Below are 19,044 nucleotides of genomic sequence, written 5' to 3' on the forward strand. Positions count from 1 at the left end.
CAAGGAAGCGTACAAAAAGGGGGCAGATCGCCACAGGCGACAAGGGGAGGTCATCAGGGTGGGGGACAAGGTGTGGTTGTCCTCGGAGGGCCTTCCCACCAGAGGGAGGTGCAAAAAGCTGGCACCCAAATGGCTGGGCCCCTTCACGGTCACGCAACAGGTCAACCCGGTGGCATACAGGCTGGCACTGCCAGAGGACATGAGGGTGCATCCAGTGTTTCATAGATCGCTGCTGTCGCCGTACAGGGAAAGCAGCAGGCTCCGAGACAGCGAACAAACCCCCGAGGGAGGGGGGGAGAGGGAAAGCAGGGAGCAACTCAATGAGGCCACGGCCATCCTGGATTCAAGGTGGGGGGTGGGGGGCCTGGAGTACCTCATGGCATGGGAGGATGCTCCACCGTCCCAGAATGAATGGGTTCCCGCCACTCAGATACAGGAGGAATTCTTGGTGGAAGAATTTCACGCCCTCTTTCCCCACAGACCCAAGCCCTGGCACATGGAAAGGGAGGGGGAGGAGGAGGAGGCACGGGAGAACAGCTCACCATGGCGCTGGGAAGCGGAGTTTGAGGAACCAGAGGATGAGGTATGGGTGTCGCCAAGATCCACCCAGTCAGAGGAAGGAGCAGATTGGCAAGACATTTTTACCCCCACCAGCTCTGACGCCACGGACTTTTTAGGATTCCCGTCCTCCCAGGCGGAAGGGGGGGGCTCGCAGGACTGGGGGGAGGTGTTCACACCAACGGGCTCGGAGAGCACCGAGTTTTTAGGCTTCCAGTCGTCACCGACACATGGGGGGGGCCTGGGGAGGGGTGAAGGAGAGCTTGGGAGGGGGGTGGATGTGAGGGACAGGGGATATCGCGAAGTCCCTCCCCTCCTGAGTTCAAGCCCGTCCCCGAGCAAAGGGGAAAGCAGGGAGAGTTCCGATTCCAGTGGGGAAGCAGGAAGTCGTGTCCGAGGCTCAGGCAAGGTAGAGGAGCCAGGGTCCCAGGTGGGACAGGAAGGGGCAAGTAAGGGGGGAAGACCCATCCCCCCAACTCCAGAATTACGCAGGAAGAGGAGGGGCAAGAGGATGGGTCTGCCAAAGCTTTTGTGTTGGAGAAAGACGCGCCAAAAGCCATTAGGAGGTTCTGAAACCGACTGACAACATCGCTCCGTGTAAATAGCAATGACTTGAGCACTGTAAATACGCAGCACCAATAAAAGAATAAAATGCAGAGCTGCGTAGCGTCGTTACTCTGAAGTAGTCCACTCCGGCCACTGTGACACCGCCTCTATATGTCTGTCACCCACTCCTCCCAGCAGGATGGGTTCACAGGGTTGTTACACAAGCTGCACTTTGCATTTTGTCAGAAGCTGAAAAAGAGGAAGTTTGATTCACACACAGTTTTTCCTTTTATTACTTCCTGCATTGTGCAAAGAAGTTCCACAGGATATCAAACTAGCACATTTTAAATGGTGAGATGGAGAGGCATTAGCCTGCCTGCCCTCCCTGCTAGTCCCCAAAAACACTTGACATGATCTGTGAATATACACAAAAAGTAACCCAAAATTTATTTTGCTTAAGTGCTCTTTGTCTCTTCCCCAAAGCTACCCACCCTCCAACTTCATCTTCAGTGTATCTTTGGAAGGAGGATACACAACTGCTTAGTGCTCTGACATATGCTGCCAGAGAGGAAGCAAAGCACCATCTCTCCCCACCGCTCCCCAGCCATTTCTGTAGAAGGGTGGAGTTCAGCAAGTTGCCAAATGTGGCTTCCCTTTAAAGATTTACTGTGGGGAAAGGAGGGTAGAAACCAGAATTGAAGAAGGGAAGGAATCTCTCTCTTCTTTCCATCTCCTGCCAGTTCCCACCTTCACCAATAATGTTTGTTCCCAGTGCTTTTCTATATATAGAAAAAAGGTGTGTGTGTGTGTGTGTGTGTGTACATACGTACATACCCCACCCCTCTGGTTGGGTTTCCTCAGCCACTCTGGCCAGCTCCCAACAGTACTCACCATGAAGTTGTCACAGTAAGTGTCACACTTAGAACATTTGAGGGGGAGGGAGAAGAAAGTGCCTGTACTGCGTACCTTGAGTACCCCCAGAAAAAAGCACTTTTTATTCATCTTTTTAAAAGCAACATTTTTTGTGTGTAAAAATAATCCAACTGGCATCAGTTGGTGGGGAGAGGGGGTTCAATTCTCCCACCCACCCTGAAAGCAAATATCAGCTCTAGAGGAAGAGATGAGGAAATGCTTAAATTCTGCTGTCATCTGAATAATTATCAGCTGTGCCCTCAACAGATGCTATTTCCATTTTTTAAAGTTTCCACTTTAGTTGCACAACTGCATTTCAAATCACACCTCATTTGGCCCATGGGGTGAAATCCAACACAGCACTAAAGTCTCTCGTTCTGTCAGTGCAAGGATTTCTTCTTGTGCAGTAGAACATTATCCCACACACACCCTTAATCTGTTCTAGGGCTTCCCCCACACCCCCTGGAGCAGATCTGAAGAGGATGTGGGACTCACATGGGGGGAGGAGAGAGGGGAGAGTCCCTCTGCCAAGTGGAAATCCATACACTGATGGGACACAGTAGTTGAAAAGCACTCAGCCTTTAATGTGTTCTTGATGATGCCATTCATGAGCACCTTGTCATTAAACCAGCTTTGTATGAGTGCATGAAACACAGGGCCCTTCTGAACAACCCCATCCAGAAATTCTGTGTTCTATTCACAGATCAAGCAAGGGAAGAGTTCACAGCACCCCTCAAAACTAGGCATTCTTGTACCACTCAGAGCATATCTATGTATTGCTGGGCAAGAAAGAGATATAAGCAGAGAGAGAAATAAAGAGATAGAACATTCATGACTTGAGTGTGTGATCTCCAACATGTGATCTTTGTAATCATGAACTGTGTAAATAAGTACAGAAAAGTTAAGGAGTTTTGATGTCTTAATCGTTTCATTGTGTATTCATCATGATAACAGCCTGAACTCTGACGAGAACAAAGGCAAGTCTCACACTTGGGATTTTCAGGAGCAGCCAATGGTAAATCTTGCCAAGTTCAAGCTGAGTTTGCTAGTAATCAGATATGGAGCACGATACCTTGTTAGTGCACTGCTGTTCACAAGTGTAAGAGACAATTTCCCTTCATTGTTCAGCTGATACAAATTGATTTCATCACAGAAGGTATGGAGAGACTCTGGGAGATTCAGTTCCTCCAAAATAAACCTCGTTTCTGTGTAGTAGCAGAATTCTCTTCTTGGTATGTTCAGTACAGGCAAGCACAGAATATTAGGTGGACTGACCTGTAAACAGACAATCCCTGTGAATTAGAAAGTACTCAAAAACTGTGAATAATTTATCATTATGGACAGGCTTGCACTTAAAACTTTTCATCACTGCAATTTCATACATTACTTTCTTCTTTCACAAGTGTGGGGGGGGAGGTATACATCATGGTGTGCGTCTGCACACAGGATCAAGAGACATGAAAGGTGAGGGAACTACCGAAGTGACCTGCAACACCTGTGCCATGTTTGCCTTCCTGCCTGAAAGCATGTAAAACTACACCAGCAGCAAGTTCAAGTTGCCTTGCTGGAAGAGCAGGTACAGCAACCTGAGGCCCATGTAGCTAAACTTTGAGCTACTGAGCCAGATGAGAAAATTCTTGCTAGATCAGAGTGGATTGTCCTAGAACAGAGATGCAGGCAGGGTGCCCCTTGGGAAGAGGAAGGTCACCCAAGGAAAGATGTGTCACAAAAAAGCAAGACTGTCAAGAGCCATGCTCTGGAACTCGGGGGGAGGGGTTCCTGCCACTCCACAGAAAAGGGAGAGAAGTGTGGTGATGGCAGGTATCGTGGACTTGTCGGATGCAGAGGAGTGTTGGGAGGCACCAGCCAGAGAACCCCCTAGGGAACCTCCGGGGAAGAAGGCTCCAAGCCAGGGGATTGCTGGTGGGGTGACAATGAGTGGTCAGAGGGAGAAGGAGCAGACTGGGGGAGGGGAGGTGCCAGCAGCAGAAGAGGTGGCAGGGTTTAGAGAACAGGAAGAGGCTGTGGCTCTGGCAGAGAGACTGCAGCGACTCTGCAGACTATGAGAGAATCTGACTCTGAGACTGCAGCGGAGGCTGGAGGGGCCAAGAGGCAGAGTGGAGACAGGCTGCCAAAGAATCCAGGGAGTCTCCCCCTCCTGATGCGACCAGCTCCTCTCCCCACTGGTCATCCAGAACTTGTAGAGAAATAAAACAGGCAGAACAGAGGGGGGTTGTGTGCAGATGCAGCCTGAGACTGTGGGAAAGACCCTGGAGAGGAGGAGTCCTAGTGGGCACTCTACTCTACCTTGGAGCACAATGTCCAGTTCTGGACACCACAATTCAAGGATATTGACAAGCTGGAGTGTGTGCAGAAGAGGGCAACCAAGATGATAAAGGGTCTGGAAACCAAGCCTTATGAGGGATGGTTGAGGGATTGTGATGATAATAGTGCAAGGCAGATGACAGGGAGAGGGCAGTCAGTCTATGATAAGGGACAGTTAAGGACAATGTATACAAGTGTGGACAGAGGTAGACATCCTTGACTCAGGGGAAATTATACAACTGAGATGGCTTTTGGATGGCTATGATGAATCTATAAGGGGAAAAATGTAGGCAATAAAGCAATGACCCAGCATTAGTTCCCCCATCATAAAATCAGAATATTTTATTATAGATCTCATCCAGTTTTATAGTTAGGTGAAAAAGATCAACATGTTACAATTATTTTAAAAGATAGTGTAATATCAGTAAAAAATACTTTACCTTTTCAAGATAATAGGCATATGTTAAAGCTGAAATAAGTGAATCCAAATTACAGGTTTTATTTCCAAGTACTACATGTACTTTATCCAAATGTTTATTCCGACTCTGAAACAGAAGACAGCTTTTAAATAGTAGGGGGAAAGGGAATAGAGACATAAGTTATCTTTCAAAATAACTAAATATTTTGCAAAGTTGATCTGATCCCAGACTCCTCATTCTTAATTGTCAATGCTTTTTTCTTCACTTATTCATTTAAATTATTTTGCACACAAAATAATTGTAACTTTGGGCGAGGGAGGACAAGATTATTTCTGACCTTGCATAACCCAGGATACTTCACTGCCCCACAGAGAGCTCCTTCCCACAGATATGCATACATGTAAAGTACACACAGAGACACTTTTGCACCTTACAACAAAACTACTGGTGTGTGCAGGAAACCCACAACTTTCTGTGCTCATCCTCTATAATAAAGTCCAAGTGTCTCTGCGTCCAGTCCCTGTGTCCGTGGGATTGCGCTAGTGCGCATGTGCCCCACGGACAGCCGTTGGGACTTGGAGCGCAGAGACACTTCGGAGAGGGGAGCTTGGTGCCCGGCCGGCCACTCCCCTTCAACCCCCTCACAGCCGGAGCGGCCGCCTCGAGCTCTGGGCTCCTTCCTCCTCCTCCTCTTCCAGCAGCAGCAGCAGCAGGAGCGCGACCCCTCTGGGCAGGACAATGGCGGGACCCCCTCCTCCCACCAGCTCCGGCCACCCCTCGCAGCTCCTCACGGGCATGCCTCGCCCTCAAGCGGTGGAGGCTATGGTGACGCCCCGCTCCTCGCCACTGACCTCCCCGGCGGCCCCCTCAACTCGCCGCCCGCCGCCTCGGCCCGGGCCACGCTCCTCAGCCCGCCTCCTCCTCAGCCGCCTCAGCCGGTGTGTCCCTGCTCAGCCCCACTCGCCATCCCTCCAGCCTCCTCAGGCGGAACCGGGATTGGCGCGCCCCTTTGCCACCCATTATTTTAACGGGCTTCATGATACTAGTATCCAATATTTGTTTTAAGTAACCTGAGTCCACAATGGAAGCCCAGGTGGACAAACCAAAATGAAAAATAGTGGCACAGCACAGACATGCCTTTAAGCAACAACAACAAAAAATCAGAAGAAAGCATTAAGTAGATTGATTAATGATGCAAAACATATCAGGAGATGTTGAAGAAACTAGCTGTGATCAGCCTAGAGAAAAGAACCCCAAAGTGTCCCTTCATATTTAAAAAAAGCTTTAAAGGAGATGAAGAAGGCCATGCCTCTGCCCATTGCACCTCACACCATAGTTTCAGGTGTGCCTTTTGCTATCCTTAAGACTTCAAAATCAGATACCTGTATTGACTATGAATTTCTAAAATTAGTGAAATCATATGAAACTCAAGATGTTCAAATGAATAAGAAAGCTGCCAAATAACATAACATACTGTTTAGAGAAAACTAGTAACAAGTCATGGTTGAATGTGTATTGGGGGGGGGGAGTGAAAAAGAACAAGTTGGAAATACAGGTAAGGTGTCATGGGTGTCCTATTCATTTGTATTCATCATTGAACTTAGTGAACCAGAAATAAATGCTAAAATAGTTCCGGGAAAACTCCCATAGTTTAATCATTATTCCCAATATGGCCAAGTGAATTAGATCATGGAAGGAAGAGAATCAAGCACCTGCACAGCTGAGGAAGTGCCTTTTCTAATATCATTATGGCCTCCACATGAAGCTTACTGAAAATCAATTCAGCATGGCAGGCCTCCATGGAAGGTTGCAGCACTGATCTATTCACTGCTTTCCAGTGGGCTGGTTATGTTGGCTTGCTGCAGCAAAGGAACCAATGAAACTGTCTTGTATTGTGTCACCCATTTGGCTCATAATTGTCTACACTGACTGGCACCTGCTGTCCAGGATTTCAGACAGGCACATTGTGAGCCCTACACAGGGGTGCCAGAAATTGAGCCTGGGACTTCTCCATGCAGAGCAGATGCTCTGAGCTACAACCTTTCCCAAAGAGGGTGAAGCATCTACTGTAGCAGCTTATGTTTTAGGACTATGGGATTCTGCCTTATAATAATGTAATGGATCTATCTGGCTCAGTAAGGTTCACACTGACTGGAAACAGCTCTACTTGTAGATGTTGAAGATTTAACCTGGGACTTTCTGCACACAGAACAGAGGCTCTACCAGCTACGGTAGGATGGCCCTCAAGGTACCTTAGTCATTAAGGTCCCAAAAGACTCACTGCTTTTTCTGTTCAGTGTTAGGACTCTTCGCATGACCATCTGCAGCTGCCTAATGATCAGGTCTACATTATTAGCCAAGTCACCTAAAGCAGCTTTGAAAAATCATAACTACTGTGTGGCCAGAAGAAATTACTTTCAGCAGCTTCCACAAAAGGCCACTGCCCCCCCCCCATGCTTGCATTTCAAAGGGCATCCATAACTTTTGTCAAATGAAATAGGATTACACAGAAATATGATACATCTCTCAACAAATATGTTGGGTTTTTTAAAAACAAAAACAAAAACAAAAACTGAAATGTCTGCTCTTCTGTCTTTCTGGATAGACACAGCTGTTGTATGTATTTTATAATTTTGCAAAACACATGTAACCAGAACAAGTTTTTATAGTACAGCCAAGACATATGTCCTTCTTCCTCTTCCTTGCCAACTGTCTCTTCAGAAGCTAAGAGAGTTAGTTATCTATCCCATCAAGGAACCATCCTTTGTTTCCAGCATTGATTATTCTGGGTGGGTAACAAGCAAAATGAAAATGTCATATTGCCCTCCCTGCCTTCCTGTTACCAAGATTATTAAAGGTAAAGGGACCCCTGACCATTAGGTCCAGTCGCGGACGACTCTGGGGCTGTGGCGCTCATCTCGCTTTACTGGCCGAGGGAGCCGGCCTACAGCTTCTGGGTCATGTGGCCAGCATGACAAAGCCACTTCTGGCAAACCAGAGCAGCACATGGAAACGCCGTTTACCTTCCTGCTGTAGCAGTTCCTATTTATCTACTTGCATTTTGATGTGCTTTCGAACTGCTAGGTTGGCAGGAGCTGGGACCAAGCAACGGGAGCTCACCCCGTCACAGGGATTCGAACCGCTGACCTTCTGATCAGCAAGCCCTAGGCTCAGTGGTTTAACCACAGCGCCACCTGGGTCTCCAAGATTATTACCTCTTAGCAAAAACAATGCATGAATCATGCTCCTGGAGTAGTTGTTTGGAAACCGCTTGTTGCTTCCTTTAGTAATATGACCCTTCACTTTTTATATTTCTAATTAATTCCACCAATTTCTGCTAGTGTTACAGTTTACACTATTTCAGATGTACAGGTGAAACTCAGAAAATTAGAATATCATCGAGAAGTGCATTTATTTCAGTAATGCAACTTTTTGTTTTTTATTTTTCTTTTAATTTTTACAAATGCTTTCTTTTGGAAATTGCACAGTAATAAAATAAATAGTTACCAAAATACAAAAATAAACATCACTATTACATTTCATTAATCACATTCCATTTATAATTGACCCGCCTAACGACAAATAATTACAATCACAACAAATAAATTACAATTACAACAAATAAATAATTACAATTACAACAAATATCTTGCTTTGCATGTCATGCATCTATCTCATATATTGGTTTCACCTTTTAAGTTGCATTACTGAAATAAATGCACTTTTCGATGATATTCTAATTTTCCGAGTTTCACCTGTATATATTTTATTTCTCTGATGCAGCAGACATTCTGAAAAATAGTTCCTCTCCCTTGTGTGTCACCTGAACTATAATGGTTCTGTTGGTGGAAACATATTTTGCTCTTGTTCTCCAGTATAATCAGAACCATTTCCTTCTTTGAGAGAATAATGGTTGTAATTCAGTTTTCTTTCGTCTTCCCACACATGTATATATTTAGCCTGCAGACATTCAATTAGCTATTAGAAGATATTGCAAGGTCAAACTTGAAATTTTCTCTTCAAGTTCAGAGAAAACTTCCTAAGGAACTGATTCTGCCTGGAGGAATCCATCTTCAGCCACAAATTCCCTGAACAATAAACACACACAAACTCCCAAGTCAATGAGGACTAGGAATGAGATGCAATCTTGGCAGCTGTTCTGGATTTATGGCTCATAATAAAACTTGCATTTCTCCCTGACCAAGTATTTTCAGATAGTGACTAAAGGACTTGTACATTGTTTTGCAAGGAATTAGCCAGGGTGACAGAGGACGAGATGGTTGGACAGTGTTCTCGAAGCTACCAACATGCGTTTGACCAAACTGCGGGAGGCAGTGGAAGACAGGAGTGCCTGGCACACTCTGGTCCATGGGGTCATGAAGAGTTGGACACAACTAAACAACTAAAAAAAAAAAGCCAGGATGATGTACACTAATAATTCAATAGTAATTGATTTGTAATTATACACTGTCACACACACAGCAGACTAAACACTGGCAGGTTCCACTAAAATATCAGAATTAATACTGATTTCATCACCAAATGAAGATGTAGCTCAGCTTGTGTGTCTTTTTTAAGGGTTCTGCCATACATATTTCTTTCTACAAGAAAGAGACCCTGAGTTCAGGGGAAGGGGAGCTAAATTTGTTATAATGTGTTTAAATGTTAGTATGATAGAAGAATTAATATTTAAATTTATGGAAAGTTCTTGGTAAAAAAAATTAGGCTAAGGGGAGAAATAGAAGATAGAAGGAAGGGGAAATAATTTTTTATTTGGATAAATTGATTAATTATTGTGGAGAATAGGTGATGTTTTTTAGAATAGAATATTTGAGTGTTAATGATAAAAAGTGTTAGAATGATTTAAGATATAAGATGAAAACTGCTTAATTGGAATTTTAAAAATGGACCCAGTGAGGGGGGAATTGAGGAAGTCAACAATGTTAAGTAAATAATATAAGATTTGAGATGTTTTTCTTTTTTATGTTTTTTATGTTTTTCTTTTTTTTGTTTTGAGTTTTTGTTTTGTTTTTTTGTGATTTTGTATTTGGAAAATGAATAAAAATTATTTGGGGAAAAAGAGATAATTATGAAAAAGTATGGTGTGAGATAAAAAGGAATCTAGAAATATTAGGAAGAATTGCAGCAATAAAAATGAATGTGCTGCCGAAAATGCTGTTTCTTTTTCAGATAGTCCCAGTAATGGTTAAGGATGACTGCCTCAAAAGATATTTCCAAATTTGTCTGGGGGTGGGATGGAGGCAAAAGGCCAAGGATCAAACATAAGATACTTACAGATTCAAAAGAAAGAGGAGGCTTCGCCCTCACGGACCTTAAATTATATTACGAGGCTGCATGTTTTGTTTGGAATAGGGACTGGATAAAACTGGAAAAGGAAGAAGCATTAGATTTGGAAGGACATGACCATATATATGGGTGACATGCATACTTATGGTATGGGAAAGTGAAAGTACATAAAGGATTCTATAACTATATAATTAGGAAATCAATAATGAGAATGTGGGAAAGGTATAAAGATTTAATAGAACAAAAACCACCTTGGTGGCTATCACCAATAGAAGCTTCATTACTCAAACTGCTTGGCAATAAGGGAAAGTGGCCTACATATAGAGATTTATTGAAAGACCAAGAAGGAAAATGGAAATTAAAAGATTATGAAGAAATTAAAGATCATTTTCAGAGTTGGTTGCATTATAGACAACTGAATGAGGTGTTTAAGGAGGATTTTTTTAAAAGGGTTTAGTTATACAATTTCTAGATTCCAAAAGGAGGTGATAGAAGAAGACATGAAACTACTGAAGGAAGCATACAGCATTCTGCTAGAATGGGAAACGAAAGACGAGGAGGTCAAATCGGTTATGATCAAATGGGCGCAAGATATAGGACATAATATACAATTTGAGGATTGGAGGAAATTGTGGAAGGTAGATTTGAAATTTATGGATTGTTCTCTTTTGAAGGAAAATTACATGAAAATGGTGTACAGATGGTATATTACACCAGTAAAAATGGGGAGGGGGGAATGTACAAAACCAGGTCAAACATATGTTGGAAATGCAAAGAAAAAGAAGATACTTTATATAATATGTGGTGGGAATGTAGAGAAGTAAAAAGAATTGGGAGATGATATTTAATGAATTGAAAAAGATGTTCAAAATGACATTTGTAAAACAAAAACAAAAAAAACAGATAGCATTTGTTTCCAGGTACAGTGGAACCTCGGTTTATGAACACCTCGGTTTACAAATTTTTAGTTTACGAACGCCACGGACCCATCTGGAACGGATTAATTCACTTTCCATTACTTTCAATGGGAAAGTTCGCTTCAGTTTATGAACGCTTCAGTTTATGAACAGACTTCCGGAACCAATTGTGTTCATAAACCGAGGTACCACTGTAGCCATATTCTATCAGTCCTTTCTATGCCACACACACTACCGTATATCTGCATTTTCCTTTAAAACCAAGCCTGTCAACTCCCTCCTCTTGGTTCAGAAATTTCAAAATTAGCATATAAACAATATACATTGTGAGCATAGATATTTGATCTATGGCATGTGCATTTTCACAGCCAATGATTGGGGATTATGGGAGCTATAACACCTGGAGACACAGAAGTTCTCCATCCTTGGACTAGTGGCTGGTCAATAAAAAGTCTAAAATCAAGTAAAGATGGGGCTAAATCTGTACCCACATGCAGTGGGCCAATGAACTTTCATTGGGACTTCTCCAGTGCTATCTGTGCTTTCTTAATAATTCCATAGGCCAACCTGTAGGATTCAAGAGGTCCACAAATGGGACCATTCCCCCAAATGGGAATGCTAATTCTGGAGGTTTGTTGCTCATTCTTCCACTCTTTCCCACTATTCTCTCCATGCTGTTATATGGTTGGTACTGATGTGGAAGCCTGTGGGAATGGCAATGCACATTTCCCAAGTTGTTTACAGGGCTCTGCTACAGTTGCCACCAACACTGGGCATGCGTCCCAAATGTTTCTGAGCAAAACACTACAGTATGCCAAAGCTCTTAGGAATCCGACTGCTCCACTTTTCTTTTTCATATGGGAAAAGGGACTGGGGTGCATTTTGTCAGAAGTGTTTGGCAATGCTATAGGATGCGGTCATTTTCTAAAGTGCACTGCAGTCTACTCCAAGTGCATAATCACAGTGAAAAGCTAAGTGATCTGTGCCACCAATGTATTAAAATATATGATAACAAATGCAGTCAGCACTTTCCATACCATATGCTTGTAAATGGTAGTCTACAGGGAACCAATTAAAACTATGGAAAACTTGGAACACAGACATATGGACCAAGACAGAGCAACTTATCTTGTCACTGCGCTGCTTGCTCAGTACATTGATAGGTGAACTGATAATACTATATTATGGGACAATTAATTGCCAGTTTAATTAAACCTCATTTAAAATCAACCTACAGCTGCAATCTAGAACAATGGTTCTCATCTCACGGTTCTGTGGACTGAAGCTGGCACATGACCAACTAGGCTGCTTCGACTGGCCTAGAGTAGCCTCTTTTAGCTACAGCACCATGTAGCCTTCCTCTCATGCTGCACTTTGGTTTTCCAGCAGCAGACTTAGAATTGAATAAGGTGGGGAATATTTCTAAACATTAGACACCCAAAGGAACTTGACACTATATATTTTGAAAGTTGTTTGTCTGTTCTTTATGTATATGGACACCATTTTAAGATACCATCAGCAATTTTGAGATTAAGGAACAGGTTTTCATCTATGTTTGTATACAACTGAATGCTATTTTGCATCAGAAGGGTGGCCAAAATCGTTCAACACTGCACTGATTTTAACTACTGGTTTCAGAATTGCACAGATTTCTTTGGTTTCTTAGAATTCCTGAGCAATGTTGTGTATGAGACTGCTAGTTTAAAATGTAAGGGATATGTCATTGTCTTGAATAAGGTCAATCAATTAGCTCTCACTCTCACCCTCTTTTACATCTGAATCAGCACCAGTGCTTAAGAGGCAGGAATGGGCTGGATTAGGGCTAATATAATATAGGGGTGAATCCTGATAGAATGGGGTGTTGTAGGTGGGTGTTTTTCAAGTCCAGAATTAGGGAGATGTCCTGTCCTAGATGAGGTTGTATCCCTCCCTAAGAAATTTGCATGCAGCTGTCACTGGAAGTATACTGTAAGTAGTAAACAATATCCCTGCCCGCCTACAGTACACTTCTGTTTCAGTGTATCTGATGAAGTGTGCATGCACATGAAAGCTCATACCAAAATAAAAACTTAGTTGGTCTTTAAGGTGCTACTGAAGGAATTTTTTTATTTTGTTTCGACTCAGACCAACACGGCTACCTACCTGCGCCTACAGTAGGTTTGTCAGCTATGACTATCTCTGGACCAGGATAGCCTTGACTCTGTTACTCACACTCTAATAAACTTTTGCTTAGTTTATTGCAATGCACTCTGCAAGGGGCACCCCTTGAAAATGGTTGATCAGCTGAGAAGCCGGGATTTAAGGAAGCCGCTTCTCAGTTGATCAAGCCCCCAGCCTGAGCGAACTGAAGTTGGGGCTTCATTACACTGCCCCTCAGCAGAGCAATTTACAGAAGCCACCTGCCTGCACGGTCCCTCTGCAGTATGAGGACTAGACCGTGCCGGTGGCTTCATCCAGCATTTATCCCAGGTGAAGCAGGCAGTGTTCCTGAGTCCCTACAACCTAGTGACAGAGGGACTCAGGAATGGTGGCTGCTTCACCTGGGATATGCCACCGGGTGAAGCAGCCATTGCACTCTGGCCCACATACAAGTCCTGGGCGATGTATTGATACATCACCCAGACCTACTCCCATCTATTGATGCCTAAAGAAGCCTCTTTAATTATTTTATTTATATTAATTGTCGCTAACTATGTTACATTACACGGTATTAACATGCCTAAATATTTAATAGATTTGCTATTAATTCAGAATTGATATTGCTTAAGTGGTCAGGCTCATGTTGGTGGCTTCGAGAACACTGTCCAACCATCTCGTCCTCTGTCGTCCCCTTCTCCTTGTGCCCTCCATCTTTCCCAACATCTTTCCCTTTTCCAGGGAGTCTTCTCTTCTCATGAGGTGGCCAAAGTATTGGAGCCTCAGCTTCAGGATCTGTCCTTCCAGTGAGCACTCAGGGCTGATTTCCTTCAGAATGGATAGGTTTGATCTTCTTGCAGTCCATGGGACTCTCAAGAGTCTCCTCCAGCACCAGAATTGAAAGCATCAATTCTTCGGCAATCAGCCTTCTTTATGGTCCATCTCTCACTTCCATACATCACTACTGGGAAAACCATAGCTTTAACAATACGGACCTTTGTCAGCAAGGTAATGTCTCTGCTTTTTAAGATGCTGTCTCCCAAGGAGCAGGTGTCTTTTAATTTCGTGGCTGCTGTCACCATCTGCAGTGATCATGGAACCCAAGAAAGTAAAATCTCCCACTGCCTCAATTTCTTCCCCTTCTGTTTGCCAGGAGGTGATGGGACCAGTGGCCATGATCTTAGTTTTTTTGATGTTGAGCTTCAGACCATATTTTGCGCTCTCCTCTTTCACCCTCATCAAAAGGTTCTTCTATTCCTCCTCACTTACTGCCATCAAGGTTGTGTCATCAGCATATCTGAGGTTGTTGATATTTCTTCCAGCAATCTTAATTCCATTTTGGGATTCATCCAGTCCAGCCTTTCGCATGATGAATTCTGCATATAAGTTAAATAAGCAGGGAGACAATATACAGCCTTGTCGTACTCCTTACCCAATTTTGAACCAATCAGTTATTCCATATTCAGTTCTAACTGTAACTACTTGTCCCACATAGAGATTTCTCAGGAGACAGATGAGGTGATCAGGCACTCCCATTTCTTTAAGAACTTGCCATAGTTTGCTGTGGTCAAAGGCTTTTGCATACTCAATGAAGCAGAAGTAGATGTTTTTCTGGAACTCTCTAGCTTTCTCCATAATCCAACGCATGTTTGCAATTTGGTCTCTGGTTCCTCTGCCCCTTCGAAATCCAGCTTGCACTTCTGGGAGTTCTTGGTCAACATACCACTTAAGCCTGCTTTGTAGAATTTTAAGCATAACCTTGCTAGCGTGTGAAATGAGTGCAATTGTGTGGTAGTTGGAGCATTCTTTGGCACTGCCCTTCTTTGGGATTGGGATGTAGACTGATCTTCTCCAATCCTCTGGCCATTGCTGAGTTTTTCAAACTTGCTGGCATATTAGGTGTAGCACCTTAACAGCATCATCTTTTAAAATTTTAAGTAGTTCAGCTGGAATATCATCACTTCCACTGGCCTTGTTATTAGCAGTGCTTTCTAAGGCCCATTTGACTTCACTCTCCAAGATGTCTGGCTCAAGGTCAGCAACCACACTATCTGGGGTGTACGAGACCTCCATATCTTTCTGGTATAATCCCTCTGTGTATTCTTCCCCCCCCCCAATAATATTTATTCATTTTATAAGAATGAAAAAATACAAAATAGAAAAATACACACAAAAAAGAAAATAACACACAAAAATAAAAAATAAAAAAGGGAAAAAAACTCATCTTATTTTCATCTTCTAACTTTCTAGACATTGTTAAATGGGCACTAGATCTGTACATCGACTGCTTCCGCCACAGAATCCAAACGGATGTGACCAGAAAACACCATCGCTTACAACAAAATCTAAACCATGCTGAAAGGAGAGCCATAGATAATCTCAGGAACAACCCAGACATTATAATTAAAGAGGCGGACAAGGGTGGAGCTGTTGCCATAATGAACAAAACTGATTACATCCAGGAGGCTCACAGACAACTTTCCAATACTGCCTTTTACATGAAATTGGACTCAGACCCCACACAAGCATACAAAAAAGAACTGAACAAGATTGTTAAGGAGCTACCCCCACACATCCAAGAACAGATCCTCACAAACACACCAGCAGAACCTCGACCAGGAACTTTCTATCTTCTACCTAAAATACACAAACCAGGAAATCCAGGACGCCCCATCATCTCAGGTATTGGCACCATTACAGTGGGTGTTTCCGGCTATATGGACTCTGTTCTGAAACCATATGCTATCAGTGCTCCCAGCTACGTACGTGACACCACAGACTTTCTGAGGAAAATACAATCTTTGAATAATCTTCCTAACAATATTAGCCACTATGGATGTGGAATTTCTGTATACCAACATCCCACACAATGATGGTTTACAAGCCATAAGGAACACCATTTCAGATAAAACCACAGCAGACTTTGCTACCAAACTCTGCCATTTTGTCCTTACCCACAAACACTTCAAATTTGGTGATGACCTGTTCCTCCCGATCAGCAGCACAGCCATGGGCACCCGCATGGCCCCACAGTATGCCAACATCTTCATGGCAGATTTAGAACAACGTTTCCTAAACTCCTACCCACTCAAACCTCTCTTGTACCTACAATACATTGACAATATTTTTATTATCTGGACACATGGTCAACAGACCCTGGAAACCTTCCACCAGACATTCAATGACTTGGACACTACTATAAAAATACAGGCCTGAAAACAGGCCTTTTGCAGCAACAAGGCCCAACCAACTGAAAACAGGTCTTTTGCAGCAACAAGGCCCAGCATTGCCAAGGGGCCTGCCTGGGGGGGATGGCGGGCCAAATAGGGGACAGGGATAGGTAATGGGTCAGAAGGGGGGGAGACACAGGGATGAAACCTGCCCTCTCCACAGTATCTCGCCTCGGCTTTGCAGACTACGCTGAGTGGATTTAGGGGCCTGCCTGGGGGGGGAATGGGGGGCCCAAATAGGCTGCAGCATAGAATCAACTGAATATGGGCCTTTTACAGGGCAGTGCCTTTGGGTAGAATAAATGTTATTTCACATAACACACATGGGTAGGGAAGTCAGGGTTGGGACAGGGCAAAATTTTACAGAACACGCGCACTGGGGGAATGATTGTGTGCAAAATGAACGGCCACAGGGATAACTGGGGGGGGGGGTTAGACGGAGGAGAGGAAGGGAAATCAGATGTGTAAGTGGGGAGGTTAGGGGAGGAGGGGGGAAATCACAGGGATAAGCTGGGGTGGGGGGAAGAGGGGGCATAATAGGTCATGGATCAGGACAGAGTTGGGGGATTCACAGGGATGAGGGAGGGGGATGAGGGGGAAATCACAGGGATAAGCTGGGGGTGAGGGGAGGAGTGGGGGAATCAAAGGGATACGTCATGGATTGGCACAGGGTAGGGGAAATCACACAAATAACCCACAGCAACGCGTGGCAGAGCCAGCTAGAATTAAATAAATAGACAGCAGACATGAGGATAGAAGTTTCTCCACTATCTTACTAATAGTTCACATATCCAGGCTCTTACCGGCTTTGCAGATTTATCCAGTTGGCAAAGGCAATGCAATAAGAATGCACAACCCCAGCCACGACAGCTCCCTGGAACCATTAAGGTCCTTAGGTCAATAAACTGCATTTTTAAAAAAGCCAGAAGCTCTTATGGCAGAATAAATCAATAACACATTGTGAAATCTTGATGCAGGACATTTTCAGTGCTATTTTTTAAAGTAATGGTCCAAACTGTAAAAATAAAAATAATTTTTGAAAAAACCACCTGAAGTTAATTTCCTGCGCTTAAGTACTGTACTAAGGGCTGCATCATGCATTGCATTATGGTTCCTTATCCCTTACAGAGTAGGAAATCTATAATTGCCATCTGGTACGTATTTATTGGAAAGCTGCATCCAACTCTAGATCTCTTGTGAGAGTATGTTTAACATATTTTAATCCTTATCTGAGCAGGCAAACCTGAAAAGTGTACAATACGCTAACCAACTGACTATCGGAGATAAAAGTACTGAATACCCTCCAAGTGTCCCGATTTTCTAAGGACAGCCCCAGAATTAAGAAAGCCACCCTGGCTTCTGATTTGATATTGGAATGTCCCTATTGCCCCCCCCCCAGTTCTGCCACCACCAGCTCAGGATGACCCAGCACTTTTCCCAAGCAGCAGTAGTGGCAAGGGAGCACCCCGTTCTCTCTCCATGGCTGCTGCCAGCCTCCACCCTTGGGCAGCTTGTAGTGGCTGCTGGAGATCAGGTGACGAGGAGGGGGAAGGGCCATGGGCGTAGGCAGGGGCAGCTGCCCCCCCCCCGAAGCAAAAAATTAATGTATTTTACAGATCATAACCAGTACTTTTCCCCTCCAAAAACTGAAGTGGAAAGGGCTTTGCTTTAGCGAGAGCAGCTTGGTCTCCGCTTGCTGGGGGGGGGGGGGACACAGCTGTAACAAAAACACATCAAATAAATAAAGCAAAGTGGCTACCAGTAGTTAAGCAGTTAAGACAATGGAGCAGATATCCCCTTTCAGGCAAGATTTATAGCTCACCACTTCACCCTATTGTTCTTCAGTGGGAGTTGTTAATGAGCATTCAGGGATCGCATTAAGAGTTCTATTGGCGATTTAATGAGGGTGCAGAGGATTCAATTTGACTAAGGTGGCTCTGCAAGGCTAAAAGGAAGTGAATAAGAAAGGGGGGGCTGTAACTTTGATAGACACAGTGATGTTAAAATAAAAAGCAGTGGTGTTCCAGTCTGCCCCTCCTCCTGCATCTGTATACTGTAAATCAGGGGTGGCCACCTCCCAAGAGACTCTGATCTACTCACAGAGTTAAAAACTGGAGTGATCTACCCCCTTTGGGGGGTCAAAGCTGTTGAGTTTTTTTAAGGAAGGGAAGCCCTGTTTTGGGGGGTTTAGGTCAAACTTGTTGAGCTTCTTTTAGGAGGGAGGGAGGCCCATTTTTGTTTAGGGCTTCAGGTCATAGTTCAGCTTTTTTTAGGGAGGAGGAAAATTTTGGGTGAGCTTTTTTTTAGGGGTACCAGTGATCTACCACAGACATCCAGTGATCTACTGGTAGATGACAATCTACCTGTTGGACATGCCTGCTGTGAATCAAGCAGAGAGAAAGCTGCTTACAAGGCTCCTTCCTCTTGCTGCAGAGTTCCAGCATCAGTGTCACCCAGAGGCACCCACAAATGTGAGTTATCCCTCTATTTCTTCCTTCCTTCCTTCCCTCCCTCTTCCATCCTTAATAAAATACTTGGGGGGGGGGGCGGATAAGCCCCACATAGAAAGCCCATCAACATGGGGGTGACTCTTTCAAATACAGTATTTACCAGTAATGGGGAGGGGAGAGGCACCTAGGCCTCTAGGAGTTGCCTGCTATGCCTAGGACAATTCAAGAAAGCAGAATGATGCAT

General features: G+C 44.0%; 1 protein-coding gene across 8 annotated transcripts in view; it reads right to left on the reverse strand.

Moving 5' to 3' along the window:
* The window catches only part of PRUNE2 (prune homolog 2 with BCH domain), a 142,655-nt gene that overhangs the window by 110,681 nt on the left and 12,930 nt on the right, over nucleotides 1-19,044 (reverse strand). For all 8 annotated transcript variants that reach the window (XR_004691591.2, XM_035100256.2, XM_035100253.2 and 5 more), the window contains exons 2-3: nucleotides 4,782-4,886; nucleotides 3,089-3,291 (exon numbers count right to left, since the gene is read on the reverse strand). Coding sequence is in view for 7 of the 8 variants with exons in the window: in XM_035100256.2 (XP_034956147.2) it covers nucleotides 3,089-3,291; nucleotides 4,782-4,886 (308 nt within the window). In the remaining variant the exon portion in view is untranslated. The remainder of the gene's footprint in view (nucleotides 1-3,088; nucleotides 3,292-4,781; nucleotides 4,887-19,044) is intronic.

This window comes from Zootoca vivipara, chromosome 11 (assembly GCF_963506605.1).
Source record: "Zootoca vivipara chromosome 11, rZooViv1.1, whole genome shotgun sequence".
Taxonomy (NCBI): domain Eukaryota; kingdom Metazoa; phylum Chordata; class Lepidosauria; order Squamata; family Lacertidae; genus Zootoca; species Zootoca vivipara.